At 37.4% G+C, this 21,554-nt stretch overlaps 1 protein-coding gene across 1 annotated transcript in view; it reads right to left on the bottom strand.

Moving 5' to 3' along the window:
* LOC309493192 (obscurin-like) overlaps positions 1 to 21,554 on the bottom strand; it is a 404,602-nt gene that overhangs the window by 375,782 nt on the left and 7,266 nt on the right. The window contains exons 2-6 of the mRNA XM_082162312.1: positions 16,861 to 16,896; positions 16,256 to 16,444; positions 9,480 to 9,722; positions 8,498 to 8,785; positions 713 to 973 (exon numbers count right to left, since the gene is read on the bottom strand). Of these exons, the coding sequence (XP_082018438.1) occupies positions 713 to 973; positions 8,498 to 8,785; positions 9,480 to 9,722; positions 16,256 to 16,444; positions 16,861 to 16,896 (1,017 nt within the window). The remainder of the gene's footprint in view (positions 1 to 712; positions 974 to 8,497; positions 8,786 to 9,479; positions 9,723 to 16,255; positions 16,445 to 16,860; positions 16,897 to 21,554) is intronic.

The following is a 21,554-nucleotide window of genomic DNA, read 5'->3' as shown; positions in this document are numbered from 1 at the left end:
TTACATATTACTGAGATCAGGAGGAATCGTCTCTATGATAATTAAGCTCTTTTAGGGAAGAAACATATTCTAATACATATCTTGAAGTGGAAGCTGAGTCGGGGCAGACTAACATTTCTCACACTATATAGTTTATAGATGATTTTATCTCATATTTCCTAGTATTAGTTGTGTTTTGCTGTTGTACTGTCATTAGTTTTGTCATGTCAGTTGTTTTGAGGCTCTGGCTCCGTCACGATCTCAGACAAACACCTCTGACTCGCCATAGAAAGCAGAATGAAGCTCCTGAAGGAGAGATGAAGATCTCCAACTACAAGCTCATATGAGGAGATACTGAGTCTGAATCAACTTCATCAGACTATCTGAAGACTTCATGAACTCATTTAACATCATTATCTGTGAGTCACGTCATTCTCTCTGACTTCAGCACAAAACTCATCTTTTCTATTAGTAAATATATCCTGTAACCATAGCGACAGTGACTAAAGTAAATCTCAAAGATGGAGACGCCAATAACACTGGAAAGTCACAATTTACATGATGTTTTAAAAAATATCCTGATAAAAATGTGCAACACACACAAGACATCTGAATACAATCATGACTAAAAGTGAATTGCTTATAAGAACAGATGTGGCTGATACAGAAGATCATAAGTGTTGAAATATGGATTTTAAATGATCATTAAACAGACGTGAATATGAAGACTCACCTGATACAGTCAGTGTAACAGCATCACTGAAGTCTGTGTGTGAGCCTGATCTCTCTCCTCTACACCTGTATTTACCACTGTCATACACATCAGCTGTGAAACTGTAATATGCTGTTGTTGTATATGGATAGACAGTGTCTCCATCTCTAATCCAGCTGTATCTCCACTGAATGTCTCCTCCTCCCTGTATGTCACATGTGAGAGTGACTCTCTCTCCTCTGAACACACGCTGATATGGCTTCACCTTCACAACAGGTTTTCCTGTATTAATACACATATGAGTAAATATTGATTAAAACAGCATCACAGTCTCATGATCAATGTTATAATAATAATAAACTAAATTTTTTATAGCGCCTTTAAAAGCTACATTTTTACACATTTACAATAATATTACATTTACACAAAAATAAGAAAAGAGAAATACAACAATATAAAAGGAAAGCATTCATAAAAGAGAAGTACATTCAAATATACAATTTTTTTTTTATCAAAAGAGTTCCATAAGAAAATGGTATAGAAAAAAAATAGTTAAAGTAATCAAATAAATCAAATAAAAGCTAGGCTAAAAAAAGTATGTTTTGAGGAACGCTTTAAAAACACTTATTCCGCTTGCCTAATCTCAGAGGGCAGAGAGCCCCATAGTTTTGGAGCAAATGAAGAGAAAGCCCTATCGCCCATAGATCTTAAACGAGTTGGCGGGACAGTTAAAAGACCAGCTTCGGAGGAGCAGAGATCACGCGTTGGGATGTATGGGATTAAAAGTTCTGACAAATATTGAGGAGCCAGGCCATGCAAAGCCTTATAAGTAAGTCATTTTAAAATCAACACGAAACCTGGCCAGTGTAAGGATTACAAAATAGGAGTGATGTGATCCCTATATAGTCCTGGTCCTAGTCAGGATTCTGGCGGCAGAATTTTGAACAAACTAAATTAGAGCCATCCACATTTAAAGTTAAAGACCCAGCTTTACGTAGCTGGTGGGGTGAACCAATAAGAAAACCTCAGTCTTGTCACTGTTTAGATTATTATTTATTTTTTTTATCTCAGAAATACATTGAGACAGAAAGGCAACAGCCACATTATCATCAGGTTTTGAATGTATGTAAATCTGAGTATCATTTGCGTAAAATTGAAAGTTAAGACCAAGTGATCTTAAAAGCTGACCGAGTGGAAAAATGTAGATGCAAAAGAGTGAAGGACCCAAAAGTGATCCTCGAGAAACACAAGATTTCACCACACCAACCTCAGACCTGCATTCATCCATAGCAACAAACTGCTTTCGATCTGAAAGGTATGACTTAAACCAGTTTAGTGCAGTATCAGAAACACCAAAGACAGTTTCCAAGCGGTTGATTTAAAGAGTGATCTACTGTGTAAAAAGCGGCACTGAGATCAAGAAGGATCAAAATCCAGACAGCCAGAATCCAAAGCAATTAACAAAGCATTCAGTGTTGTGGAATTCATGGAAATCAGATTGAAAGGGCTCAAAAAGATTGTTTAAGATGAGAGTGCAATTGAGAAGCAACAATTCACTCTAAAAGTTTAGCAAGGGAAGGAATTGGAAATGGGAATGAAGTTATTAAGATTATCAAAGTCTTTGTTAGCTTTTTTAGGTACAGGGGTTACAGCAGCTAGTTTAAACGCTGCCGGCACAACACCAGAGCACAGGGAGTCATTTATAATCCTCAAAACAACAGGACAAAGAAGCAAAACATGACTGAAACAGACAAGTCGGTAAAGGATCAACAATGGAAGTGGCAGCTTTCATTTGTGAAACCTCATTGCTAAGAGAATGAACGTATAGTGTAGAGAAATTTGAGAGAGAGAGATACCAGAAAAATCTGAAGTATTTAAAGAAGAAACAGATGGAGGAGTAGTGATAATGCATTTACGAATACACTCAATCTCCAAGCTGAAGAAATCAAGGAACCTATTACAAATGTGAGTTGAAGCAGGGACATTTGAGAGACTGTAATATTTTTCAAATTTTTTAAACATATTTCTTCATTTATTGCAGTATTTCAGATTAATATAGAGACTAGGCCTTTTAAATCCATTTTTTTAAGTCAGATTAGCGCCATCTGTTGATAGATAAAACAAATAAAACATGTTATTGCATGGGTTTACCACTAGATGCCTGTATAGCTCTCTTTGGAGAGGCTTGTGAATTCTCTAGTTGTTTTTGGACCAAATTACTTACTTTTAAGATGAGGATTTGAATGTATTTTTTTTAGATATTCTCAAATAAAACTTTTTGCCAAGGTTTATCAAAAATGTTTAAATAAATTTGATGTGAAGTGTACACGTTTTGGCTTTATTACTACTGTCAAACCTGAATACAGAGAAAGCATTTTGTTACAGGTAACATTACAATTCAATAAACAATTACGAAAAATAAACAGTAATGCTTTATCACAGCTTATTATTATTTATATTATTATTATTTTTAAACATTGTATTAATTATTATTTTACTAATTTTAATATATATATATATATATATATATATATATATATATATATATATATATATATATATATTAATTATGTTATGTTTTTCACTATTGATGTTTTAGAGTTTCACCCCTTCATTGCTGAGCACTTTTTTTTCTACATCGTGGGCGGTTTGTAGAGAATTTTTGTGTTTTTACATTTACATTTACATTTAGTCATTTAGCAGACGCCCTTATCCAAAGCGACTTACAAATTAGGACTAAGTTCAGCGAGTCATCATAAAGAGGCAAAAGCAACAACAACGCAGGAAGTGCTCAAAATACGAAGTTCAGGTATTATTCAGAGTAGCATAAGCCTGATAAGTGATGTTTCAAAGGGAAAGGATTTTTTTTTCTTTTTTTTTTTTTTTCTATAAGGTTAAGTGCTCACGGAAGAGATTGGTTTTCAGCTGTTTTTTGAATGTTGTCAGGGATTCTGCATTCCGGATGAGGGTGGGGAGAGCGTTCCACCAGCATGGAACTGTGAATGAGAATGTTCTGGAAAGTGATTTTGTGGCTTTCTGTGATGGAACCACGAGACGTCGCTCGTTGACCGATCGTAGGTGTCTGGTAGGGATGTAGACTCGTAGGAGTGAGTGAAAGTAGGAGGGAGCTGAGCCTGTGATAGTTCTGTAAGCAAGCGTCAGTGCCTTGAACTTGATGCGAGCAGCTAGAGGTAGCCAGTGCAGAGAGATGAACAGAGGAGTGACGTGGGCCCTCTTGGGCTCGTTGAAGACAAGACGAGCTGCAGCATTCTGGATCATCTGTAGGGGTTTGGTCGCACATGCTGGGAGTCCAGCCAGAAGGGCATTGCAGTAGTCAAGCCTAGAGATGACCAGGGCCTGGACGATAAGTTGTGTTGCATGCTCAGTTAGGAAAGGCCTGATCTTCCTGATGTTGTGCAGTGCAAACCTGCATGATCGAGCTGTCTTTGAAATGTGATCTGTGAAGGTCAGCTGGTCATCAAACGTTACTCCAAGATTTCTGACCGATCTTGATGGGGTGATTAATGATGACTCTAGCTGGATGGTGAAGTCGTGCTGTAGAGACGGATTGGCAGGGAGGACGAGAAGCTCAGTCTTTGCGAGGTTGAGCTGCAGGTGGTGTTCCTTCATCCATGTGGAGATGTCCGCCAGACAGCTTGAGACCCGTGCAGCTACTGTGGGATCATCTGGTTGAAAGGAGAGGAAGAGCTGTGTGTCATCAGCATAGCAGTGGTAGGAAAAACCGTGTGCCTGTATGATGTGTCCCAGTGATGTGGTGTAGATGGAGAAGAGGAGGGGACCAAGAACTGAACCCTGGGGAACCCCTGTGGTCAGCTGATGTGCTCTGGATACCTCGCCTCTCCATGCGACCTTGAAGGACCTACCTGTGAGATAGGACTCAAACCAGTGGAGTGAAGTTCCTGTGATGCCCAGTGATGAGAGGGTGGACAGAAGGATCTGATGATTCACTGTGTCGAAGGCAGCAGACAGATCCAGGAGAATGAGGACTGAAGATTTGGAAGCAGCTTTTGCGATCCGTAGGGCTTCTGTGACTGACAGTAATGCAGTCTCAGTTGAATGTCCTTTCTTGAAGCCAGATTGGTTGACATCCAGCTGGTTGTTTAGAGACAAGAAGGATGTTAGTTGGTTGAAGACAGCTCTTTCAAGTGTCTTCGCAATGAATGGTAGGAGAGAGATAGGTCTGTAATTCTCTACCAATGATGTGTTTAGCGTTGGTTTTTTGAGCAGTGGAGTAACCCGAGCCTGCTTGAATGCTGTAGGGAAGGTGCCAGTGTGGAGGGATGAGTTGATGATGTGTGTGAGTGATGGTAGAAGTGTGGGAGAGATGGCTTGTAGAAGGTGTGAGGGGATGGGGTCAAGCGGGCAGGTGGTAGGGTGACTGGAGAGGAGAAGTGTAGATACTTCTTCCTCGGTTAGCGAAGAAAAGGAGGACAGAGGGGTATTGGCTGTGGAAGGGGTCGGTCTGGGTTCCTGTGTGTGTGGAGCTGAGAACTGACTGCTGATAGCTGTTGTTTTGTTGGTGAAGAAGGTCGCAAAATCGTCAGCAGTTAAGGAGGAGGCGGGAGGTGGTGGAGGTGGACAGAGGAGAGAGTTGAATGTCTTGAAGAGTAATCGTGTGTTGGAGGAGCTGTTTTTGTTAATTTCCCATTCAGTTCCTATGGTCGGTCATTTCCGAAGAGCAAAAGTGTGACACATTTTTCTACGACCACTTAGCCTGCTTGAATCATGCCTTCAATTTTTTTGTGTTCACATTCCTAATGCCATAAAAGTCACTAAGTTTCGTAACATTCCGATGAAACAGTGATTTAATTTTTAAATCACAATTCATTGGTGTGTATGTGTATAAAAGTGTGTTTGTATGTGTGTGTGTGTCTGTTTTGCACTCATGTTTTAGAGTGTCACCCCTGCATTGTTGAGCACTTTTTTTCTGCATCGTGGCCGATTTGTAGATTATTTTGTGTGTTCACATACCCTAATGCCATAAAAGTCACCAAGTTTCGTAACATTCCGATGAAGCTGTGATTTTTTAAAAATTCAAAACAGAAAAATGTCCAGTCAGAAATGACCGAAGAGCACCTGAGGGTCACCAATGCCATCAAGTCAAATGAGCATTTGTTCAATATCTCACACCAGCGGGTACAGAAGTCCGAGTTCTCCAGACTTTTGGCAGACGTAGACCTCTTGGTATAATTTTCTGGTGGAGATAATCGCTCAGGGTAACTGCATGATAATATTGCTTGATTTCCCATTGAAGATGATGCTGAAGTTTATCCATAAGTGATTCGACATCTATCACGCTTGAAGTATCATTTTCATCAAAAAAAAAGAGTCTTTTAGCAGAATCTCAGAATAATCTGCTTCACTGAATTCAAATGTCGCACTCAAAGAAGGAAAATCTTCTTCTGCCATAATGGAGCCAGCAAGAGGAAGTAATCCTATAGCGTCTCATTTTAGACAAGTACGTCATAATATCAGTGTTTTACAATATGTCGGTATAGAGAAGGTAAAAAATAATAATAATAAAATAAAATAAAACTCTAGAGGAGGACATTATGAGAAGAAATTATTACAGAGGGAATGTTTTTGGATGTATACCCAGGGATGTAGTGGAGGCTAATCGCACGTAAACGCCGTTTACGCACCTCCCAAAATTCGGAAATAGCGTTTGCCCACCTCCAAAGTGTGTTTATCCACCTCTACATTGCGTTTATCCACCTCTAAATTTCACGTTATTTGAGCGGACTTTGCTTTTCCAGTGCGTGATTGCCGATCGGCACATGATTCGAGCATTTGGGCCGTTAACGACAGAGCAGAACGTGCAGCGCAAACACGGAGCAGAACATTGAGCAGAGAGCGCAGCGCGCCGACACACACACACACACACACACACACACACACACACACACACACACACACACACACACACACACACGGAACAAAGAGAACGGCGCACACACGTAGCAGAAAACACACGCTCGTGAAGTTACTAAACAAGCTGCGCGAGAATGAAACTTGATCGCAGCCGCAACAGGAAATCATTAAAACGATGCAAAAGAAAGTGATTTTTTTTATTCATTACAGGCAGCTGGTTTAATGTGGGAAGCATGTCAAAACCCAACTGTACAAGAGATTCAAAGGGAATCAAGCCTGCACCAGGTTAAAGCCTGAACACTGATCCACATTTTTCTGATAGAACAAACAACTAATCAATTAATCGAGGAAATATTCAACAGATTAATCGACTATGAAAATAATCCCAAATCCCTAATCATTATGCACAAGTGCATTGCATTGGAAGCCCTGGATATAAGCCTCCCTCTCGATCTCTCTTAAATATTTTTGTTCTCTCTGTTTTGTCATTTAGTAAAGTTTATAGATTTCAGCCATATTTTTCCTTTTTGAGTCTCTTTAACAAGAACTTAAATGAATGTATGAATTGAATAGTGATTGTGTGACCTATAATGAGGGAACAACTAGTAATACCCTTGGTAGTACCATCAAATGATAGCCTATAGCGATGTCATCAGGATACACATACACCGGTAGGCAGTGGCCCACCTTACCCCGTGACCACGTCGTGGTCCACCAGAATTTATAGTTTACCCACCTCTTTTTTTACCACTACACCACTGTGTATACCTTAAATACTTTGTCACCATCAGGGTTGAATGAGGATTTTGATATTACCGTAAAACTTCAAATAATAGCCGAGTCCCAAATAGACGCCTGTCTCTTTTACACGCCTGGTTTGGCTACAGGTTTGGATAAATAAAGGCCGGTCTCAAAAAGAGGCCCGGTCTGTTTTTTAGTTTCGGGTTGTATTTAATCTTCTAAACCCATCAGATCGCCAGTTCTATGGAGCAGATTGCGCACGCAAGAGAGCCCTGCGCATCTGGGTGGGAGCTGTTAGCACAAGCAAGGCAGGCAGAGTTAGCAGAGGCCAGAGAGGGAGAAGTGGAGGAGAGCGACGAGGAGGAGGAATTCGCCAATGAACTTGTAGTTGAGGATTGCGGTGATGATGATAGTGATGAATAGGGTCCTTTTGTATCACATGATTGCAGTTGTTTTACAGGGTAGCCTTCATTCTTTCTTGTTGATGTGTTTCTGGCAACTAGTTCATAGGCTCGATGGATATTACCGGTAACTTCTTGTATTGTCACATCGTTTCTTTTTTTTATGCTGCCAATAATTTAAAGGGGGTCGCACACCGTACGAGAAGCGCAGCACCGCGTCGCGTCTATGACAACTCGAGGTATCGCACGCCGGACGAGCACTTTGTCAGTTTATGGCCAGCAATATAGTTATGTTTAAGGATATTATGGAATTAAGATCATGTCTGTACTATGTTATGATTGTACTGCACAATTAAATACAATCGTTGCTTAGTCTGCAGTCTGAACACTTTACTGACTGACAAGAAGCGACAATGCATGCACACAATCAATGAATGAATGAATGAATGAATGAATGAACACAACACATAAATCAAACCAGCAAAGACATGAGGGAAAGAGGCACAATATAAAGGGACCAGAGCACATGAGGATCAGGTGAGCACAATTAGTAAAAACTACTGGATGAGGACTAAACAAGGAGGCGGGACAAGAGGAGCACATGGCAAACACAAACAAAGACAGAGCCATGTGTTCAAACAAAGACAAGGCTGGCAGGGCAGAACCCTGACACAAAGCTGTATTAAGTTAGACAGTAGTTCAATCTGAACAGTCTCTTGATTGTATATGTGATCATAGAATAAGTTTATGAGGACAATGATGTTGAACTCACCCTTCACAGAGAGAGAAACAGCAGATCTTGATGTTGATGAGTTTGGTCTTCCATCTCTCTGTCCTTTACACCAGTACTGACCCTGATCAGACTCAGTAGCTCCTCTGATAGTGAGAGTGTCTCTGTTTACAGTGTAACGATAATCAGACGTCTGTAATATTACACTGTCTTTATACCACTCATATCTCCAGTCACTGTGATCAGACTTTATCACACACTGCAGATTGACTGTTTCTCCAGTGAATACAGGACTGTCTGGTGTCACAGTCACTGTGGATGTGGGTGAATCTGAGAAGAAAGACAGAAACACAAAATGACTCAAACATCTCTTTCAGGGCAATGTAAAATAATTACATTTTGTAAATGTTTTACAAAACTGTTGTAAGAATAAAATTATGAGGACGCTGAAGATCTTAATGATCTGATCTGAATGAAGTTTTATTTCAGAAACAGTGACAAAGTGCATTAAAGCCCCTGCGTTCATCAGAGTCAGAATAAACCCTGAATAATCCAGTGTTTCCCACACAGACTAATTATTGGCGGTGCGCCACAGAATCAACACCGGCCGCCACATATTGCGTTTCTTTAAATAATTTTTTTTTAACGCTATTTAAAATACGCAGTGTATTCGTTCAGCTGCATTTCCTTTCCCTGCTCTCCCTCCGTCTCTCTGTCACTCACACGTCTCTCACACACACACACACACACACACACACACACACACACACACACACACACACACACACACACACACACACACACACACACACAGTTCAGTTATGAAATACAGTTTTAACTCTCAAAATCACTGATAACACATTATCTGTCTTATAAAGATACACTTTATGTCGTTGTGCATCTGACAGAATAATGACTAAAGGTGAATTACTTCAGTCCTCTTGGCTGATTCAGAAGAATATAAGAAAAGTGTTGAACCACATAAACTCAACAGATTAAAACAGAAGTGAATATGAACACTCACCTGATACAGTCAGTGTAACACCAGCACTGATGTCTGATCCCGTTGCTTCACATCTGTATTTATCACCATCAGACACAGATGTGATGTTGTAGACTCCCTCAGTGATGTCTGGAATGATTGAACCTTCTCTAAACCAGCTGTATCTCCACTGAATGTGTTCTCCTCTCTGTATGTCACATGTGAGCGTGACTCTCTCTCCTCTGAACACAGGCTGGTCTGGCTTCACCGTCACTACAGGTTTCACTGAGAAACAGAAGTAAACATTGAAAATGTGTGTTATGATGTGTGTTATGAGCTCAAAATGTCCTTATGTGAAAAACATCATGATATTAAAGACCTAGTTTGTGTTTTTGACAAAAAACAAAAAAAAATATTGGTAAAAACCTGTAGTCTACTGTACTAACATCTGCACATGAAAAACATGAAGAAAACCTTTGAATCATAGCATGTGTCCTGTTTCACACTAAGATACCCAGATGTGTAAAGTCCAGGTTCAGAAAGTAAAAGTCCTCCTCAGTATTTTTTTCCAATCATCTGGATTTGCTAATTAACACAGTTTTTCTAGAACTAAATAGTGAAATCTGCTGGCTGAGTTCATGGGTGGAATAAACATATGGCAGGACTTTACACCTCTGAAAGTGCCCCATTATGCTATTTTTAAGGTTCCTAATTTTGTTTTGGAGTCTCCCTACACAGGTTTACATGCATGTAAGGTCACAAATTATTTAAAACTTTATCGACAAAATGAACTAGCTTCCGGCAGACGGCCGTACGCATCGATTTACGCCAGAAGAGTAACAACTGAACTTTAACTCAAAGCTTACGCTACTCCTACATCTACGTCATACATCGTCAAGTGTTACTCTTCTGGTGTAAGTCGACTTGTGTACGGCCGTCTGCCATAGTTATTTTAGTCGACAAAGTATTAAATATGGACATTTTTCTTACACGAACGCATGGCTTCACTTCAGAAGGCCTTTATTAACCCGTCAGAGTCTGTGGAGCTCTTTAATGATGGATATGATGCACTTGTATGGACTTCAAAAAGTGGATTGTGTGTCCATTCACTGCCATTATAAAGCTTAAGAGCCAGGACATTTTTTAATATAAGTCTGATTGTATTCGTCTGAATGAAGAACGTCATATACACCTAGGATGGCTTAAGTCAATAGAAGAGTAAGATGGAGTAAATCATGGGTGAACTATCCCTTTAACTCTCCAGTTACTCTGCATGAACCAAGCAGTTGACTTGAATGAGGGGCAAATTGTACGTTTCTTAATGTTTTCTCATGAATCTGAAAGAACTATTTTGTGGAAAAAAATAGAAAAGAATCAAAAGTTCTGCTCGTCGAAGCAGTTCTGCTGCGTTTGATGTTTCGTAACGAATTTCTTCTCCTAATATTGTATCATAAAATCATATAATCATACATTCTTTGTTGAAATATGCAGAAATTTAAATAACAAATATGAAGATTTTAAATATTCGAACTGAAGGAATTCCCACCCAGTGCAAGGATATAGTCTCTTCTAGCCAGGGATGGGCAGTATTTCAGATACATGTATTTAAAATACGTATTTGAAATACAAAATACTATTTTGTATTTTGTATTTTAAAGCCTTTGGAAAAAATCTAATGTAATTTGTATTTAAATACATTTAAGATGAGTATTTTTGTATTTTCAAAATACATAAAATACTTTTTGACAGTCAACCTCTTTATCAGTGTACTGATTGTGTGCATCAACTAGTTCAGACATTCACTTGCTCAGCGTTTTTTTAAATTATTTTTATTTTTTGGGAATAAGGGGAGAATGTCATGATCAATTCTACTTGTGGATTAAAGTTAAAATAGTGCATTATTCACTTCAGTTAACATGAAAGAGTAAAAGAGCACAGACAAGAGGGAAAATAGCGTTAGCCAATCAGTCTTGACCGGTTGTTGATTTTTATCAACTAGCTTGTCAAATGTGTTTAAAGCATCACTGCATGTTAGGGCTGGGTGATATGACACTATCATAGCGATGATATAAAGTGTGAATTGATGGAACTTTTTCTTCATCATGTACATAGGCCTTTTTGTGGGGTAAGCAAATATCCGTGCAGCTTTTAGTGGGCAGGAATTACTGGAACGTTGGAGTGGAAAAAGAAGCACTGATGAATGATCCATCACAAACATCTTCAGCTTTTAGTTTTATTGTACATAAAAAATTATAATAAAAAAGGGGTAAATATTGTCAAATGAATCTAAATTAATTCTAATTTTAAATTTAAGATACACTTTCTAATTTTAATAAACTTAAAGAAACAAATAAACTTTACATGAAATAAACTTAAAAAATTACTAAAATTACTTAAAAAGCATTGGACTAACTGCAAAAAAAAAAAAAAAAAAGAGTTTGAAATTCAGTTTATGCTGTGGAATCAAAACAGATATTGAGAATTGTGAAACCATGATATTGTTACTGTTAAAGGATAATTCCGGTATTTAGCACTTTGAGTCTCTTTTCTGGTTTGTTATGGATGAACTAGAGTGGTGGACACAGAAATGTTGACGATGGGTCCTGTCTCGACGTTTTGACTGGTTTAGAATCGCCTTGGACCGCTTCAGAGTGGCTGACTACGGGCATGCACGAACATGTCCTTAAAACAACCCTTAACGTTCGTTTTCAAAACTGTGCAACTCACCGAGTGGTTAGTGGTGTTCGTTGATGATTAAAAACAAGTAGCGTAGCGAAATACAGTTTCTGTCGTGTTTTATTTGGCATTTTGTAAAATCCCATTGATTTCTGTTGGAGGACTCATTGCTCGTTGATATTACTGCGCTTCAGACTCAAATATCGAGCGGAAGTTTATACACGGTTGTGAGGTATCTGAAAAAATAGTTCCACTATAGCAAATACCAGGGATTGAAATCATACATTGCGCCGATATATTTGTTTTTAATCATCAACGAACACCACTAACCACTCGGTGAGTTGCACAGTTTTTAAAACGAATGTTAAGGGTTGTTTTAAGGACATGTTCATGCATGGCCATAGACAGCCACTCTGAAGCAGTCAAAGGCGATTCTAGACGAGTCAGAAAGTCGAGACAGGACCCATCGTCAACATCTCTGTGTCCACCACTCTAGTTCATCCAAAACAAACCAGAAAAGAGACTCAAAGTGCTAAATACCTGAATTATCCTTTAAGTAAAATTGACATTTTGGTTATATCGCCCATTCATATTCTTCGCTAGATAGCAGAAAAGGTTCCCACAGTTTTACATATAGTATGAATTTTTTAATAGTGTTCACCACAAGTAATATACTACATTGTAACCAGAAATGAGTATATAAATGGCTGCTATTTTGCATAAGTTTGTTTGTAATTGCCAGAAAGAAAGAAAGAAAGAAAGAAAGAAAGAAAGAAAGAAAGAAAGAAAGAAAGAAAGAAAGAAAGAAAGAAAGAAAGAGATGAGGTTAGGAATGATAAGTCAGTAGGCCTGTGTAGTTTCTTCATTCACTGTGACCTATGCCTGCACTGGATGGCCAATTTCACATGTATTTTGTGTATTTTCAAAATACAAAATACTGTATTTGTATTTAAATAAAAAAAAATCACACAGTATTTTGTATTTGTATTTAAATAAATTTTTTCACACAGTATTTTGTATTTGTATTTTAAATACATTTCCATGTATTTATGCCCATCCCTGCTTCTAGCACACAGAGCCACCGCTGCATGAAGAGTTGCCAAATCCACGTTTTCTTCCTTGGAATTGAGCTACTTTTACACGGTTGCATATTTTCAAAACTTGTCTTTATTATATGTGGTTTCTAGCATTTGTAACTTTTACAACAATTGTAACTTTTAGTCTCCGCCGAGTGAGGCTGCGCGCTAACACCGCGGCCTCGACTGTCAGTAGCTAGCGCAGCTCTTCAGATCAGGAGAGTGAGGTTTACACACACAGCTCTTACTGGAGCCCGTTATACCATTAATGACAAATCACATTCATTCTCATTTTTATACAGAAAATTTACTATTATTCATACAGTATTTTTCTGTTGTCTTAAATAACATAGAAATGTATGTAAAATTACAAAAACAATGTTGATAATAATTTGTAAAATCACCACCAGATGGTGCAAAGGGACAGCTGACACTATAGAGGTGCAGGTATGACATCACTTATAGGCCAAAACACTGAAGCGAGCTGCATTTTAGCACAACTTTCATCATCCCGAAGTCAACGTTTTTTGTAATGTTTTTTGTTTTTGTTTTGTTGTTAAATGGCTGAAATAAGGTCAAGACATTTTCACATTTTATTCTACGACATAATACATCAATATTAACTGGTGATGATATAACATCATTAGGGGTGTGATTGTAAAACTGGCGGTTCGGTACTTACCTTGGTTTTGATATCACGGTTCGGTTAAGGGGGGAGAAAACTAAACAATTGTTATATTATTTTTTTTATTAAACAGTGGTTTACTAAACAAATTGTGTCTCTGTCTTTAAATGAATTCAGTCATAATTAAAAGTATCTTAAGGATATATATATATATATATATATATATATATATATGCTAATGCTGTAAACAATCAGGAGCCCTTACTTGCACATTACTATAATATTAAAGGGTGACAGCAGAGCCTAAATTCAGTTGCTTTTATTATATTATATTATCACATATATATATATATATATATATATATATATATATATATATATATATATATATATATATATATATATATATATATATAATCAACACTCAAATAACACATTGTATTCAAACATATAAGCTGCACATAAGGCAGTTTTTTGCATTAACTTCTAAATCTAATTACTCCAATTCATTGTTAAAATAATAATTTACAGTGGCTGTCATTTTCATGACAGATATTTTAAGCATAGGCTACATTAAATAATGAAGACATCACTAACAGGTTAAGTAAAATAAAATGAATGTATAATATAGTGCATATATTTAGTGAAAGAGATCATTTCTCTGCTGACTAACAAGCTGTGGACACTGATGGACTTGCCTGAGGTAAATGTCTACGTGGCATATTGTCTACAAGCTGTTTTACTAATGTCTTTCCTTCACTGAAACACTGATTGAGTGATTACATGAGATATATGTAAATAAATAAATAAAATAAAACAAAACATGTTTTTATGCATGTTTGGCCTGGGTTTGTGTTGCATTTACACTGTTCTGACCACTAGGGGTCACTGTGGAGACAGGATTTGGATTTGCTTCGACTGTTTCAGTGTAATAAAATATTTCAAAATATCAAAGCACTGCAGGAAATTAAGCAGTAATATTCTAGAGCTATATAAGCAATGTGGAATTAATAACTTTCATAATAAAACAATATAATAGGACGAGATCAGTGAATCAGACCACTGCATGTCTATCATCTGTTCAGATTTTCTCTTGTAATTTTTGCCATAACAAATGTGCTTTAGAAACTCAAAGTTGAAGCAGCCAGAAAAAAATGTATGTTAAAAAAGTCAAGAGACCAACTAAAGCAAACACTGATCACCATAACGGTAACATCTTTATTTTTTTTCAATAAAACATCAACAACTAAACTTGTGTAAATTCAACAAGAACTTTTGTTTGAAAGAAATAATCAAACTGGATTGTAATAAGTGAAGACGCTGAGATCTTGAGAGATCTGTTAGTGTTTAAAGTTCTGTTGGGATTTAAAGTGTTTCTGTTGTGTGAGTTTTGTGGGTCACCGTTGTGCTGAAGAGAGTCTAGTAAACCTATTCAGGGCCAGTTGAACACACCCATGCTAAAGTTGACTAAAACAGGAATAAAAAATAATCTCGAAAACTCTAACCTTTAAGAACATACATTTTCTTTGTGAATGAATAATGTATTGTGCTGAAGAGTAGAGCCTGTGCTTCAGTCAGGAGAAGACCAACAAACACTGATGATATGTGGCATTGCTTTAAACGCAGTAACTGTGTTGTTGCAGTGATAAATACATTAGCTCATGCATGTGTGCTATGCTATTGCTAGCTAATGGTTAACTGCAAGACCATTACATATTACAGAGAATGTTTGATCACAATAATCCAGGATATATCTGTAAAACAATAGTGTTTTTCTATAAAATGTTTATTGAAATTGTCTTTAAAAGTTTTTGTATTTTATTCAGATTAGGGTCTTTTAGAGCTGGTGGCGCGTCTTGGACGGTGTGAGCGTCGAGGAGAGGTGAAGTCAGGTCAACTTTATGGTAATGAGCTATGATGCGGTTCTAGCAAAGTAGAATAAAAATGTCTCTTTAGTCAAAAAGGTTCCTGACCCCTGACCTAAAGTGTTTGAGTGTCAAATCAGACTTTGTTCACGGGCAGATAATGAAGATCATAGTCTGGTATTATGCAAATGAGTTACTTTGTAAGTTACGGAAGAGAGACTGGAAACACTGACGACTCGTTTCTGCAGTTCAGAATCTATTCCTTTAGGAGACAATAAGTTTATTTATCTGCACTTTGGTCTTTACAATTTTGCAGACCTTTTACATTCAAAAACAGCAACATCACTGCATGACAGGTATAATTGAAAAAGCATAATGGGGCTTTAAAGAAATAAGCAGAAAACAGATCCTGAGCTTTATTCAGTAAGCAGTTCTGCATCTGAGAGAATAATGACTGAAGTGAATTGCTTCAGTTGTCTTAAGAACAGATGTGGCTGATACAGAAGAATATAAGAAAAGCTCTGAACCACAAATATGGATTTTAAATGAGCAACACAGTTGAATATGAACACTCACCTGATTCAGTCACTGTAACACCATCACTGATGTCTGATCTCGTTGCTTCACAGCTGTATTCACCACCATCAGACACAGATATGATGTTGATGTTGAGGACTCTCTTAGTGTGTGAGATGACTGAACCATCTTTAATCCAGCTGTATCTCCACTGAATGTCTTCTCTCTGTATCTCACATGTGAGAGTGACTGTTAAAAAAAAGTGAGTGTTAAAAAAAGTATTGCAGAATCAAGAACACTGTCATGAACATGAAAAAAATTTAGTTTGCTTGTGTTGATGATTACATTATAAATAAATAAATAAATGTATTGTTAAAACTAAATAAAATATTTATATTTAGTCCACATGTATGATCTTTGAATTAATCAAGCATGTTCAAATTGCAGCTTGTCCAACATTTACAATATTTACTGTACACAAGTTAAATACATTTTCAATAAGACTAGTCAAGTTATGATACCATGAAATTAATATTCCTATTAATGTTATTTACATTACAGTTAAACTAGATAATTTTCTAATTTTCATTCACAATGCACACTACAAAAATACACAATTCACATTAGTTCAAAATTAATAATAATTTACTGCAGTACTTCAGTACCTTGACTGAGTCCAGAGTGAACGAGGGACATCAGCACTAAAAGCAGAAGAAACAGATATGAAGCTTTTCCATTCATTCAACACAATGTAAATCACACACTGAAACATGTCTAGAGTTTATTCTACATGAACTGAAAGTGTTTTTCTGTTTTGATGCTCATTCAGGAGAACTGATGGATTATTGTCCAGCATTTACATCACACACAGTGATCTTACAGGTTTGGAACGGCATGAGAGTGAGTAATTGCTGACAGAAACTTCATTTTTGGGTGAACTATCCCTTTAACATCATCACACACAATGACGTCACATGACTCGTGAACTGATATGAGAGTCGATTCACTGAAGGATTCACTGATGCTCAACAATAAAGCAGCAGTTTGAACCACTGAGCTTCACAACATATGATGTTAATCTCGTCATCAATGTGATCAATCAGTGAATCTCTGTATCTCTGTCTCTTTTGCTCTTCTTTGGTTGTTTTCTGTTTGTTTCTGAAGTTTCATATTTGTTTTGCTTCCTCTTGTATTTAGCTTTTCTATACAACTAATCATGTTCCATATAAATGTTGTATCTTTCCCTCTGTTCCCCTGTTTGTTTGCGCTTTTTTCATGTTTTACAAAAAAAAAAGGTGTATAAATAACAAAGAATCATGCTTATTTCATGCCACTATGACATTACATCAAAAAAATTTTTTTGTGTGTTTTAAGACACTTGCATACACGCCTTACAAGCAAAAATGATTATGATTAAGTTCAGTATGGGGAAAACATTCACTATTAACTACACCTTTTGCCTCCATAAACTCCTATTTTTCTGCTTATTAATAGTTATTAAGGTTGTTTTTGTAGCATTTAAGTTTAGGTGTTCGATAGGATTAAGGGATGTAGAATATGATCGTGCAGAATACGGCATTAATATGTGCTTTATAAGTACTAATAAACAGCCAATAACTAGTTAACAGTGAGAAAAGAACCCTAAAATAAACTGTTACCATTAACGTTTCCCATCACTGATTCTTCACTGGAACAAAACAAGCTTCAGAACTCCAAACCAAAGCAGGTCAAAGTGTTTGAGACACACGACATCACTTCCTGTTTGATGTCGGCACCATCAACTTCATTGTGACTTTATAGTGGCTGCAAAAAGAATTTGGACACTTGGTGTGTTTCACATATACAACACTTAAATGAACCAAACCCAGTTCAGTTAAAGGGTAAGTTCACCCAAAAATTCTGTCAGTAATTACTCACCCTCGTGATGTTCCAACCCTGTAAGGCAGGGATAGGCAACTCCGGTCCTGGCGGGCCACTGTCCTGCAGAGTTTAGCTTCAGCCCTGATAAAAACTCACCTGCCTGTATCTATCTAGTAATCCTGAAAACACTGATTGCCTTGTTCAGGTGTGTTTAATTAGGGTTGGAGCTAAACTCTGCAGGACAATGGCCCTCCAGGACTGGAGTTGCCTATCCCTGCTTTCGTTCATCTTTGGAACACAAATTAAGATATTTTTGATGAAATCTGAGAGCTGGCTTACTGCTTCATAGGCTGCTAAAGATGTGAACTTTGATGCAGGTGCAGAGAATCATGTGACCTGAGATTTATTTGTTTATTTTTTTTAAATGGGTGTGGCCAAAGATTTTTCCACCAATAAAAAGATGTCTCTGGGAAAAGATGATTCTACCGGTAGCGAGATCTCGAGGCAGAGCAAAAAGAGAAAGATAGCTGATTGGCTACCTAGTGAAAAGAAAAGGTAGGCCCTATAAGACCTTAAGTTCGACCATTGCAGATCAGATGAACAGCTGCATCTCACTTTATTGCTTGTCAATAATGTTAATTCTTCTGAAACCTGAAACTTCGACTCTTGAGAGATTTCTTTGAGACCCGATTTGAGGACTTTAAATTCGCTACAACATAATTGGCGAGCGAAGCCAGGAGTGGCGAAGGGGTCGAGGAGTGACCGGGGACGGCGTGCTGGCAGAGGCCTCACAAAACAAAGGCGCGCCATAAAAAAAGGTAAGCAACTTTTTGCTTATATTTGTTTTGTGTGGCTCCTGGTAAGCTAGCGCCTGGTTGGTAACGGTGTTAAATAAAAACCCCCACCAAAAATAACCTAAAATTGATAAGGAATCAAAAGGAGGGTAATTTCCAGGTCTCAAGAAGGAGCGCATGCGTAAGTAGGCCTACAATAAAGCAAGAAGTGCAAAATAAAGCAAGAAGTGCTTAAACGCAAGAAGTACTTCAGTTAGCCTAGATAAAAAAGAAAGCGCTTGATAAATTCTGGAATAGAGCATGAAATTGGGTTTAAGAAAAATGTATAAAAGGCTAGGATGCGATAAAGTTTCTTCTGGTTGGATGCTGTCACGTGTCTACATTTTGGTTCGTTTTATCAACTCATAAACTGATTCGGACCAGAGTGATCAGTGTGGTGTGAAAAGGAACCAAAACGCCTGAAAAATGCTACAATGTTTCATTTTTCGCCCTTAGTCCGGACCAAATGAACCGAACTACAGATGTGAAAGCACCCTTAAACAAAAAAGAAAGAAACATTTTGATTTATTTGAGCCATTAAAATTAGAAACCTGCACTAAAGAGGAATTGGAGGAATTAAAACAGCCTATTTCCTGAACAATAATTCGGCTTGGTCTCTTCATTGTTACAAGAAAAAATAACGAGTAAAAGTGTGTGCGTGTCAAATGCACAGATTAGGACTATTTGAAAAAGAACGATATTCATTTATAAAGAGAAACTAGAAATTTTGAAAGAACACTTGTTTCTCTCTCATATAGCTAAAGTAAACGGTGACTGTGATATGAGAAAGAGAGGCAGAAAGGAGGAGCTTTTTTTTGTGTGTGATTTTATTTGTAACTGTCATCCCCACCAGTGGACCTGTAATAGAGGAACTGCATTTTTAAAATACCTGAGAAAGACTAATCAAATATCTTAATAAATGTCTGACCATCTTGCTGAAAACTAGTTAGATGCGAAATAGATGCAAGCTGGGGTTAGTAAGGTATACTTAAAAGGTTTGAAACACACTGATAATTAAGATTATAATGGCATCAATACCTGTAGAATAACCAGAGATACTATAGGACAACCCTCCAAAAATGGGGAAAGAAGCCTAAAAACAAAATGACCAGCTGAGGGAACATTTGATGTGGCTATGTGCAGAGACACTGAATCATAAAAAAAAAAAAATAAAAAAAAAAAGGTCAAAGGTAGGAGTAAACAGGGGAAAATAGAAAAGGAAGAATAACAAGTACTGACTATACTTAAAAAAGAGGGAGAAGAATTATTAAAAATTAGGAGACAGGTCAAAGGGACATTGTAGTTTAACTATCTGTAATCTCAGCTTAGTTCAAAAGCTTGCATATGATATGCATGCAGTATAAGGATTCCTTTGTATGAATGTAATGTGTCCACATCTGTTATTCATTAATGTGGACTCCAGTGTTCGGCTGGTGAAATCTCCCTATGTTATACACTGAAGGCCTTACTGGACTCCGAGGCACAGAAGGATATCTAGCCGGAAACTGACCATTTATAGATTTGCTATACAGCGTATATATGATATGATATGATGTAATGCATGGTTCTATTGGTTGAAGTGGTAAGACTCCCCTTATACTTTTACTATATATTCCATATCTAGAGTTTTGGGAGCTGAGCTATTGTCTCCCAGCGCTGGTTCATTGTTCATCCATACTGTATGCCTGATTAAAGACGAAGACCAAAGGCACTTTTGTTGGACTCTTAATTTCTAACAGAGATATAATGACAAAACTGAAAAGAAAACGGAAAGACTGCCTCCCCGTGCATCACCTTATGGCCCCTCAGAGAAACAGATGTCTGACATAACAGGAACAGTAGAAGTAAGAGGAAGGGCTGCACGATATTGAGGAAAAATGCGATATTCAATATGCGATACAATATTGCTTTAAGTATGTAAAATAAATTTAAATTGTGTCAGATGGCGCAAGTATCGCAATGAGTTGTTTACGCGATTTATTGTGCTGAATAATTCGTTTTAATGTCAAGCAAGTCACACACAAGTAACAGTCTTGTCCCTAATCTATTTTCTGCTATATGCGTTGATCTAAAACTTTGACTTTTAAAACTTTTTGAAGCAGCCTATTAAAATGATATAGACATTGCAAGCTGTAATGCAGAATAACGAAGAAAGAGAGATAAGCACATCAAGTTACAGGGAAAAGGTGTAGAGGGGGATCCAGTTACCCAGTCTACAGAGGTTGGAGTCTGTTTGATTGAGTGTGTGGACAGGTGTCTTTTATACAGGTAACAAGTTCAAACAGGTGCAGTTAATACAGGTAATGAGTGGAGAACAGGAGGGCTTCTTAAAGAAAAACTAACAGGTCTGTGAGAGCCGGAATTCTTACTGGTTGGTAGATGATCAAATACTTATGCAATAAAATGCAAATTAATTACTTAAAAATCTTACAATGTGATTTTCTGGATTTTTGTTTTAGATTCCGTCTCTCACAGTTGAAGAGTACCTATGATAAAAATTACAGACCTCTACATGCTTTGTAAGTGGGAAAACCTGCAAAATCGGCAGTGTATCAAATACTTGTGCTCCCTACTGTATCTTTATTACCAGATTTTTATCAGATTATGGAATAATCGGCGGTAGAATACTCTATTGCTACAATAATCGATAGCTGCTTTACTTTTGC

This window comes from Leuciscus leuciscus, assembly GCF_965113295.1.
Source record: "Leuciscus leuciscus genome assembly, chromosome: 2".
NCBI lineage: Eukaryota > Metazoa > Chordata > Actinopteri > Cypriniformes > Leuciscidae > Leuciscus > Leuciscus leuciscus.
This window is presented reverse-complemented; position numbering and strand designations above follow the sequence as displayed.